Source organism: Theropithecus gelada, chromosome 19 (genome assembly GCF_003255815.1).
Source record: "Theropithecus gelada isolate Dixy chromosome 19, Tgel_1.0, whole genome shotgun sequence".
NCBI lineage: Eukaryota > Metazoa > Chordata > Mammalia > Primates > Cercopithecidae > Theropithecus > Theropithecus gelada.
In genome coordinates, this window is record NC_037687.1 from 29,224,742 (window position 1) to 29,236,542 (window position 11,801).

The following is an 11,801-nucleotide window of genomic DNA, read 5'->3' on the forward strand; positions in this document are numbered from 1 at the left end:
CCTGTAATCTCAGCACTTTGAGAGGCTGAGTTGGGCGGATCATGAGGTCAGCAGATCAAGACTATCCTGGCCAACATGGTGAAACCCCATCTCTACTAAAAATACAAAAAAAAAATAGCTGGGTATGGTGGTGGGCACCTGTAATCCCAGCTACTTGGGAGGCTGAGGCAGGAGAATCGCTTGAACCTGGGAGGCAGAGGTTGCAGTGAACTGAGATTGCACCACTGCACTCCAGCCTGGCGACAGAGCAAGGCTCTGTCTCAAAAACAAACAAAAACTACTGTAACACAATTTCTTTTTGTACTTGTAGTGTTCAGTGAGACCATTTGAAAACATTAATGTTCATCCATTTTCTTTTAAGTCGAAGCACACATAAAGGAAATTTTGTTTTGGTACATTAACTAGAAACTTCATATAGTCACCCTCACAACTTTTTTGGTGATTTGAATTTTTGACTACTTTTCTGGAACTTGTTTGAAGTCCCCCTAAGGTTTGGCTTGGATCTTGAGAATGATGATCCCATACACTGATATGGTTTGAGAGTGTTTTATTATATAATGAGGCTTTGTGGGGGAAAGCAGGGTGTACTTTTCCAGCTGTTCCAAAGGTGGCTTCAGAGAACTGGGATAGGTGATGGGCTTGGGGTATCATGATTGCTAAAGGGTAGGGCTGGGGCGGGGGTACCCCCTTGTGGTTTGAACTTCCAGTTGGTTCCAAAGGAGTGGGCACTGAGGCTTTATTATCAGTTGACCAGATGGGCAGAATAGGAAGAGGGAGTGCAGAGGTGTAAAAGGCGTTAGTGTTCAGACATCACAAAATGCAGTGAACTCTAGTACAACACTGAGTGCTTCCTCTGAACTCCTGCCATCTTGGTTAGGAAAGACCCCCAATTTTCTTCATGGTAATATCTTACTATATTCCTTTTATGGATACAGGTACAGATCTCATTGCACAATATGATTGTTGAAAATGCTTGTGAAATAGAGTTTAGTAAAATTGCCTAAGGTTTTTGTTTTTGTTTTTTTTTACAGTAGTTCAGTGAAAATTATTGTGGGGAAGTGTTTATAATATGACACCATATAATTTCATAATATCTACAATAAATGTGACATAATTTTGTAATGTATTACACAATAACAATTTTGTCATCTATATTTATTATATGATAAATATAATTTTACTACAAGAGCATTTTTCCAAAAGCTATGGATATGTCATTTTCAGATTATGGTATTATGCAATATATTCCATGGTTCATTTTCAATTGTAATAAAATTATATTTTTTGTATACATATATATTTTCACATCTTTTTCCTACATTGCCTCCAAATTCTATGTTTAATACATTTCTTCTCTGTTTTGCTCTGCTGAAAACTTTAGGGGACAAATAAATGAGGGTGCTGTTTGGAGACAAAATTTTGTGACATGAGACTGGGCATAGTGGCATGCACCTGTAGTCCCAGCTACTTGGGAGGCTGAGGTGGGAGGATCACTTGATCCCAGGAGGTTGAAGCTGCAGTTAGTGAGCTGTGATTGTGGTACTGCACTTCAGCCTGGGCGACAGAGGGAGACCGTCTCAAAAAAAAAAAGTTGTGACATGAGTATGTCCATAAGACAATGGCAGGTATACACTAGGATTAATATAAATATGAAAAAAGAAAACACTTGGCCGGGTGCAGTAGCTCACGCCTGTAATCCCAGCATTTTGGGAGGCCGAGGCAGGCGGATCGGGAGGTCAGGAGTTCAAGACCAGCCTGGCCAACATGGAAAAACCCCGTCTCTATTAAAAATACAAGACAGTAGCCCAGCGTGGTGCCGGGAGCCTGTCATCCCAGCTACTCAGGAGGCTGAGGCAGGATAATCGCTTGAACCCGGGGGGCGAAGGTTGCAGTGGGCCAAGATCGGGCCACTTCAGCCTGGGCAAAAGAGCGAAACTGTCTCAAAAAAAAAAAAAAAAAAAAAGGAAATTACACATTCCGCCCTGGCAGGGTTTTGCATTTCAAATTTTAATTTGCATCCCCTTCTCAAACAATTCCAGAGCTTTAAAATTCTGAAAACTACCGTTTATTATTCATTTATATTTATTTTATTTACTTCCAATTTATTTATGTATGATTATGTATTCATTTATTTATTAGGCACAAGGTTTCTCTCAGGCGCCCGTGCAGCGGCAGGACCTCGGCTCACTGTAGCCTCCACCTCATGGGCTCAAGCGAGCCTCCCGCCTCAGCATCGGGTATCTAGGACGACATGCGAGCGCCTCTACGGCCGTTTTAAAATTAATTTTAATAGCAGGAATTTTCGTGGATCTAATCATCAACAGACTTTCCCTCTGCGGGGGCACTGTTTCCAGATAGATGAGCTGCTTCAGTCACCACGGCAGGACTCGCCTCCAAAACGACAGGAGCTAGGAGCTAGGGGAGGGAAGCGCAGGCCCCGCCCAATTCCACCCCGGCCTGGCCTCTCAGCTGCGCGCGCAGTTTCCTGGAGACCCGGAAGCAGATTACGTGGAGTGACGGTCATGCTGCGGCGTGTGAGTTTCCCTTTGTTTAGATTAAATCTGGGATGCTGAGTTCCCTGCGCTTCGGTACCCGGCATCTCAGGGGTCACACAGACCTTGAAATCTCGGCACCGCTCCCTCCACCCCGAGTAAACTCAGACGTTCTAATGAGAGTCCGGCGGTCGCTTCCCTGAGTGTTAAAATTGGACGGAGGCTGGTCCTGTCCCCGGTCTTTCACCATAGGGCCATGTAGACAGCTCCTATCGCAGAGTTTTCCCGCTTCAGATCCTTCAGTGACCCCCTAGACACGCCCCGCGCGGCGTAAAGTTCTCACCCGCGAGATGGATCCAAGCCTTTCCGGTCCCCCAAGCCTGGCCCTCTTTTCTGTGCCGTAAATGAGAAGAAATCTATCTGATGTTTACTGCTGATTGTGATGTTTCAGTCTCCCTTGGGCTTTTGCTAACACCTAAATATTTAGTGGACAGAATTATGTTTAGGTTAGTGCAAAAGTAATGGCAAAACCGCGATCACTTTTGCAACAACCTAATATTTATGGGCCGGGGCTGGAATTCCATCTTCTCCGGAAACTCAGGCTGGAGAATTCCTTGAGCACAAGAGTTTGAGACCAGTCTGGACAACATAGTGAGACCCCCTTCTCAATTTTTGAAACATATTTTTCAGTATGGGTATTTAATAGAGACTGGAATTCAAGTTTCTGTGTTTTTATGTGGTCTAACTTTTTGAAATAGTTTAATATACAATAACGTTTATTAACTGAATTGAGCACAGTTTATACATTTTTATTGTTGCAAACACGCTGAAATGCACATTAGTAAAAATAACAGTGACAGCCAGGCACAGTGGTGCACACCTATCATTCTAGTTACTCGGAGAGGGTTATCATTTGAGGCTAGGAGTTCAAGGCTGTAATGTGCAATGAATGAGCCACTGCACTGCAACCTGGACACCTCAAACAAACAAAAAGACAAATATCTAAAAAAGAGGTCATTGAGAGACAGCTCTTTCAGGTGTCATGTATATGTTTACTAGAGTATATGTGAGTGTATATATGTATATGAATAAGTGTGTGTATATGATGTGTGTGCATGAGTGCACAGATGAGTAAGTCTCTTGTTTTTATCAAAGGCACATCATCAGTTTATATACATCTTATATCTTTTAACAGTTGAAATTACATCTTATATATTTTCATGACCTTAAAATTGTTCTACACTGTTATGATAATGAATCGATGGCTGTAAGGATAGTAACCTATTATGGGGATACATGTGTGACAGTTTCTTGATTTTAATACAGGAACTTGTTTTAACTGTACTCAATTAGGTCGTTGTCTGTCAATTTACTTTTGATGCCGATCTGTTACTTTATTGTTTGATCTTTTTTTTTTCTTTTTTTGAGACGGAGTCTCTCTTTGTCACCCAGGCTGGAGTGCAGTGGCACCATCTCAGGTCACTGCAACCTCCGCCTCCCGAGCTCAAGTGATTCTCCTGCCTCAGCCTCCCGAGTACCTGGGATTACAGGTGCCACCCCCAGCTAACTTTTGTTATTTTTGGTAGAGATGGGGTTTCACCATGTTGGCTAGGATGGTCTTCAACTCCTGACTTCAAATGATCCACCTGCCTTGGCCTCCCAAAGTGCTGGGATTACAGGAGTGAGCCACTGTGCCTGGCCTAATTCTTAAAAGTTTGATTCTAATGCCCAGACACCTGGGATCTGTACTTACTCTGCCGTTTTTAGCCTTCGCACCTGGGGCAAGTTTCTTAGAATGTCTGTGAAAGAGTTGTCTCTTCAGTAGGATGGGAACAGATTGTTCTTTCATGGGCTTTTGTTGTAATAGCAGTTGGTACATGTAAAACATTTAGAATATGCCAGGTGAGGTGACTCATGCCTGTAATCCCAGCACTTTCGGAGGCCAAGGCAGGCGGATCACAAGGTCAGGAGATCGAGACCATCCTGGCTAACACAGTGAAACCCCATCTCTACTAAAAATACAAAAAATTAGCCGGGCGTGGTGGCGGGCACCTGTACTCCCAGCTACTCGGGAGGCTGAGGTAGGAGAATGGTGTGAACCCAGGGGGCGGAGCTTGCAGTGAGCCGAGATCTCGCCACTGCACTCCAGCCTGGGTGACAGAGCAAGACTCCGTCTAAAAAAACAAAAACATTTAGAATAGTTCCTATCACATGGGATGTGTTCAAAAGCTTCATCCTGGCTGTGCTTGGTGGCTCATGCCTGTAATCCCAGCACTTTGCGAGGCCGAGGTGGGTGGATTGCTTGAGGTCAGGAGTTCGAGATCAGCCTCACCAACATAGTGAAACCCCGTCTCTACTAAAAATACAAAAATTAGTTGGGCATGGTGGTGGGTGCCTGTAGTCCCAGCTACTCTGGAGGCTTAGGCAGGAGAATCACTTGAACCTGGGAGGCAGATGTTGCATTGAGCCAAGATTGTGCCACTGCACTCCAGCCTCGGCAACAAAGAGAGACTCTGTCTGAAAAATATATATATGTAGTATCTGACACTTCTATAGAAATAACTGTGGGTTAATTTTTATATTTCTTGTATTGTCCACAAAATTAGAAATCTATACTAATTTAAAGAATATCATAACTTCTAATAGAGAAGTATAATAAAACACAATTAGAAACACATAACTAGCTAAAAAATACCTTAATGTGGATTTGTCAAAACATTCACTTCAATCAAGTCAGTCCTTACAACTGTCTTCTCATTTTGTGATGATACCCTGTTGGTGAAATGTGTTTTTCATTTTAGGGACACTTGACATTCAGGGATGTGGCCATAGAATTCTCTCAGGAGGAGTGGAAATGCCTGGACCCTGCTCAGAGGACTTTATACAGGGAAGTGATGTTGGAGAACTACAGGAACCTGGTCTTCCTGGGTGAGGATAATGTCCCTCCAGAAGTCAGGATCTGCCCTGGTGTATTTTTGCATTTTGTTGTGTGCCTCTTAGCATTTTAGGAGTCAATGTACTGCTTGACTGAGATTAAAACCCTGTTGACTCAGAAATGAAAACCTCCATAATGCTGGGGTTACAGGCATGAGCCACCGCACCCGGCAAAATACTATTCTTGATCCGTTTATAGTATCATCTCTCCTACCTAGACATGGGGCTTGGATTTTGGAGATGCCACAACACACATTTATTCTTTATTTTTCTTTCTTTTTATAAATAGGAATCTGTCTTCCTGACCTGAGTATTATCTCCATGTTGGAGCAAAGGAGAGATCCCCGGAATCTGCAGAGTGAAGTGAAAATAGCAGACAATCCAGATGGCAGGGAATGCATCAAAGGTGTGAACACAGGTAAGAGCTTGGAAGGGCAGAGTGGCAGCCCCATAATTTTTTTTTTTAAACAGGGTCTTGCTCTGTCACCCATGCTGTTGTACAGTGGCAGTCGTGGCTCAACTCATAGCGTCAAATTCCTGGACTCAAGTGATCCTCCTTCTTCTGCTTCCCAAAGTGGCGGGATTAGAAGCATGAGCCACTGCACCCTGCAGAACCATACTTTGAGATTCTTTTTGGGAGCTCTCTGCAAGTAGGAGAATTCTTTGGGAAAATAAAAGTTTAAATCCTGTGAGTTTTGATTGGAGTTTGTTTTGTTTTGTTTTTTTGAGACAAGTTCTTGCTCTGTTGCCTAGGCTGGAGTGTAGTGGTGGTGTGATCATGGCTCACTGTACCCTCAGTCTTTGGGCTCATATGATCTTCTTGTCTCTGCCTGCCAAGTCGCTGGGACTATAGGCACGTGCCACTGCACCTCGCTAATTTTTAAAAATGTTTTCTGGAGATGAGGTCTCACTATGTTGCCCAGACTTGTCTTGAACTCCTGGCCTCAAGTATTCCTCCTAGCTGGCCTGCCAAAGTGCTGGGATTGTAGGCATGACCCACCATGCCTGGCGTAGAAGGGAAATTTTTCTTGGCCTCCTCTTACTGCTGTGTTCTTTGTTTTTGGTTTCTTGGATTTTGGGTTTTTTTTTGGAGACAGAGTCTTACTCTGTTACCCAAGCTGGTATTGTTATTTTTTAATTTTTAAATTTATTTTTATGAAATTTTTTTATTGTGAGACAGAGTCTTGCTCTGTCGTCCAGGCTGGAATGCAGTGGCACGATCTTGGCTCACTGCAACCTCTGCCTCTTGGGTTCAAGCCATTCTTGTGCCTTAGCCTCCCAAGTAGCTGGGATTACAGGCGTGCACCACCGAGCCTGGCTAAATTTTTTCTGTATTTTTAGTAGAAACAGGGTCTTGAACTCCTGACCTCAAGTGATGCACCCACCTTGGCCTCCTAAAGTGCTGGGATTACAAGCATGAGCCACTGCTCCTGGCCATATTACCATTATTTATTTCAGTAGGTTTTTGGGGAACAAGTGGTGTTTGGTTACATGCGTAAGTTCTTTAGTGGTGATTTCTGAGATTTTGGTGCACCCATCACCCGAGCATTGTACACTGTATTCAATGTATATATAGTCTTTTATCCCTCACCTCCCACCCTTTTCCCTGAGACCTCAAAGTCCATTGTATCATTTCACACCTTTGCATCCTCCTAGTTTAACTCCCACTTATGAGTGAGAACATACAATGTTTGGTTTTCCATTCCTGAGTTAGTTCACGTAGAATAATGGTCTTCAATTCTGTCCAGGTTGCTGCAAATGCCATTATTTCATTCCTTTTTATGACTGAGTAGTATTCCATATTACATGTATACCATATTTTCTTTATCTACTTCTTGATGGGCATTTGAGCTGGTCCTCTGTTTTTGCACTTGTGAATTGTGCTGCTATAAACATGCGTGTGCAAGTGTCTCTTTTGTATAATGACTTCTTTTCCTCTGGGTAGATACCAGGAGTGGTTTTCCTTTATCAAATGGTAGATCTACTTTTAGACCTTTAAGGAATCTCCACACTGTTTTCCATAGTGGTTGTACTAGTTTCCATTCGCACCAGCAGTGTAAAGTGGTCCCTTTTCATCACATCCATGCCAGTATGTATTATTTGTGTATTACGGCCATTCTTGCAGGAGTAAGATGGTATTGCATTGTAGTTTTAATTTGTGTTTCTCTGAGAATTGGTGATGTTGAATCTTTCTTCATCTGTTTGTTGGTCATTTCTGTATCTTCTTTTGACAACTGTCTGTTCATGTCCTTAGCCCACTTTTTGATAGGAGTGTTTGTTTTTTGTTTGAGTTCCTTGTAGATTCTGGGTATTAGTCCTTTGTCAGATACATAGTTTGTGAAGATTTTCTCCCACTCTATGGGTTGTCTGTTTACTCTGCTGATTATTTCTTTTGCTGTGCCAAAGGCAAAGTCTTTATCATGATGGACAGCACCCTCTCATATGGCTCATGAGAATTCTTTGATTCTATCATTCTGAAGGACACAGGGACGACTGTGTCAGAGGGGTCTATTCTCCCTGTGGTCTCTGTTTCTGTCGTGATTTTATCTAATGCTAAGTTTATACATCAAACCTGAGGTATGCGTAGACCTGCCTCCTTGACCTATGTATGGTTCACACAATATCCTATACTAGGAAGACCTAATCAGGAGATAAGAAAACATTGGCGGCTCTGTTTTTTGTGTGTGGGGCTCACAAATAGCATGAAGGCATCTCAGCCCCTCTTTGCCTCTTCAGGTCTTGCGGGGATAGGGAAAATCCAGTGTTTTTCTTACTCTCAAATGCTACTCAGCAGAGAGCGCTTCACTTCTGGTCAACCGAATGGGTGGAGATTTCTCCCCACCAACAACCAGTTTTTCAGCGGCCATCTAATAGTTTTCTGTGACTCCTTTCTGATATTATCTATTTGGAATTAGAGTCAGATCCCACAGGCAAAGGGTTGAGTTCCCAAACCTGTCCCCTACCTCAGCCACCAATCACAGGTAGTAGGTTGTCATCTTTCCTTCTTACCAACCAGCTACAGGTTGGGGTTCCCTCAAGCCCCTTGTTGGGTTTGATTACTTTGCTAGAGTGGCTCACAGAACTCAGTAAAACACATTCTTATGCTCACTGGTTCACACTGAAGGGTGTTTTGAAGGATACAGATGAACAGCTGGATGAAGAGATTCACAGGGGGAGGCATGTGGGAAGATTCACTGGGTGCGCCACCGTCCAGGCACCTGCGTGTGTCACCATTTGGAAGATCTCATGACCCCAAAGTTCAGGGGTGTTTTTTATTTTGAGACGGTGTCTTGCCCTATCACCCAGGCTAGAGTGAAGTGGCACAATCTCAGCTCACTGCAATCTCCGCCTCCCGGTTCAAGTGATTCTCTTAGTTCAGGGATTTTTTATGGAGGCTTCATCACATAGGCATGACTGATATTAACTCAGTCTCCAGCCCCTCTTCCCTTCCTGGAGGATAGTGGATGGGGCTGACACTTGGATGCCTGTAATCATGGCCTGGTCTTTCTGATGATCAACCCAGTCCAGGGAACCTAGAGAGGTTGCCTCATTAGAACAAATCACGTTCCTCTCGCCTAGAACATCCCAAGAAGTTAGGAGCTCTGTGTCAGAAATCAATGAAGAGACCGACATATGCATTTCTTCTTCTTTTACAAGGTTCCTCAGCTGTTCTTCAGTTGTGCTTTGTCCATACTTTACTGGTGTGTGTAACAGGAGTAGGTAGCTCTTCTGAGATTTTTACTCAGCACAATGGGAAAGACAGTCGACTGCAAGATCCTTTAGGCCTGGGGCGGTGTCTCATGCCTGTAATCCCAGCACTTTGGGAGGTTGAGTTGGGCGGATCAGGAGGTCGGGAGATCGAAACCATCATGGCCAATATGGTAAAACCCCATCTCTACTAATAATATAAAACAAAATTAGCTGGGCGTGGTGGTATGTGCCTGTGGTCCCAGCTATTAGGGAGGCTGAGGCAGGAGAATCACTTGAACCCAGGAGGCAGAGGTTGCAGTGAGCCAAGATCGTGCCACTGTACTCCAGCCTGGCAACAGAGTGAGACTCCGTCTCAAAAAAAAAGATCCTTTATTGGATGCCCGAGTCCTCATGAGAGAACAGCTCACTGGAATGATGATTTTATTCTGGGCTTTTGCGTGTATTAGAAATGAACTTGGGGCTGGGCACGGTGGCTCATACCTGTAATCTGAGCACTTTGGGAGGCTGAGGTAGGTGGATCGCTTGAGCCCAGGAGTTTGAGACCATCCTGAGTAACACTGCAAGACCTTGTCTCTACAAAACATATGAAAATTAGCTGGCTGTGATGGTGCACAACTGTAGTCCCAGCTACTCAGGAGGCTGAGGTGGGAGAATCACCTGAGCCCAGGAGTTTGAGGCAGCAGTGAACCATGATTGTGTCACTGCACGTGAGCCTTAGTTACAGAGTAAGACCCTGTCTCAGAAAAAAAATAAGAAGAAAATTTAAAAATAAGTGAACTTGACATTACTATTTAGTCAGTGGTTCCATATGTTACTCTTTGTCTTCTTTGTTTTATATGTGTGGGGATGTTGTATCAGGGAATAGCCATTGATTTATATATTTTTGAGGACATTTCTCTTTCTTTTTTTTTTGCCTAGGAGTTTCTCTAACACCTATACACACTCTAGGAGTTTTGGATTGGGTAGTATAAATATTTCTTTTCCTTTCCTTTATCTGATTTAGATATTAAAGTATATTTTTGTCAGTTAAGTTTATTAGAATGTATAAATTGGGAATTTAATTTTTATTTTTTTTTTAATACATCTCGCTCTGTTGCCCAGGCTGGAGTGCAGCGATGTGATTTCAGCTCACTGCAGCCTCAGCCTCCCGGGTTCAAGCAATTCTCCTTCCTCAGCCTCCCAAGTAGCTGGGATTATAGGTGCCTGCCAGCACACCCAGCTAATTTTTTGTATTTTTAGTAGAGATAGGGTTTTGCCATGTTGGCCAGGCTGGTCTCAAACTCCTGACCTCAGATGATCCACCCGCCTCAGCCTCCCAAAGTGCTGGGATTACAGGCGTGAGCTACTGCACCTGGCCTCATTTTTAATTTTTTTAGAGACAGGGTTTCATTCTGCCTCCCAGGCTAGATGGCAGTGGCGCAGTTCAGGTGACTGCATCCTTGACTTCCAGGGCAAAAGTGCTCTTCCCAGCTCACCCTCCCCTGTACCTGGGACTGTTAGTTATGCCAGTACATTGGTGTTGAACTGGCTTCAAACAACTGTCTCATCTCAGCCTTCCAAAGTGCTGAGATTACAAGTGTGAGCCACCACACCCAGCCATGAATTTTTGATATCTCAAGAATACACTGTTTTAAAATTGTTACCATCTTAAGCCCAGAAATACCAACACATTGACTCACCGTAAGTTGTTATTTAAGTTTGAGAGGAAGAACTCAAACTGTGTTTGATCCCTGTTTGGTCTCACACCTAACAACAATAAATGCAGAAAATTTATTTGACCAAATATGTAGGATTTTCTCCTCTAATGAGCAAGCAGTCAGTTCTGCAGTGGATTGTGCTGGATGTACTTCAATAAATTCTGACATTGTGTAGCTAGAGATAGTATTGATATGGTTTGGCTCTGTGTCCCCACCCAAATCTCATCTCCAATTGTAATCCCCACTTGTCATGGAGGGACCTGGTAGGAGGTGTTAGATCATGGGGGTGGTTTCCGCCATGCTGCTCTCGTGATAGTGAGTGAGTTCTCATGAGATCTGATGGTTTCAGAGTGTGGCATTTCCTCCCTCACTCTCCCTCTGTCCTGCCACCATATAAGACATGCCTTGCTTCCCCTTTGCCTTTCACCATGATCGTAAGTTTCCTGAGACCTCCCCAGCCACACAGAACTGAGTCTATTAAACTTCTTTTCTTTATAAATTACCCAGTTTTTTTTTTTTAGACAGAGTCTCGCTCTGTTACCCAGGCTGGGGTGCAGTAGTGCGATTTCGGCTCACCACAATCTCCACCTCCCAGGTTCAAGTGATTCTCCTGCCTCAGCCTCCTGAGTAGCTGGGAGTTAGGAGTGCGCCATCATGCCTGGTTAATTTTTGTATTTTTAGTAAAGACGGGGTTTCACTACGTTGGCCAGGCTGGTCTCGAACTCCTGATTTCGTGATCTGCCTGCCTCAGCCTCCCAAAGTGCTAAGATTACAGGAATTACCCAGTCTTGAATATGTCTTTATAGCAGTGTGAAAACAGACTAATACAGGCATCAAATCCCACGTGGTGAGCATTGAATCCACAAGACTGCCCCCACTTTAGACAGCAGTCCCAAATCTAAACCTCCCAGAACTGGCTCCAAGTTGGATTTTCTTTTTTTTTTTTTTTTTTTTTTTTTTTTTTTTT

General features: G+C 43.6%; 1 protein-coding gene across 1 annotated transcript in view; it reads left to right on the forward strand.

Annotated features, from left to right (window-relative positions):
* The first annotated feature begins 2,477 nt into the window (after nt 1-2,477).
* The window catches only part of LOC112612471 (zinc finger protein 880-like), a 19,873-nt gene continuing 10,549 nt past the window's right edge, over nt 2,478-11,801 (forward strand). Inside the window, exons 1-3 of the mRNA XM_025367049.1 lie at nt 2,478-2,534; nt 5,294-5,420; nt 5,716-5,844. Coding sequence (XP_025222834.1) covers nt 2,523-2,534; nt 5,294-5,420; nt 5,716-5,844 — 268 coding nt within the window. The 5' untranslated portion in view covers nt 2,478-2,522. The remainder of the gene's footprint in view (nt 2,535-5,293; nt 5,421-5,715; nt 5,845-11,801) is intronic.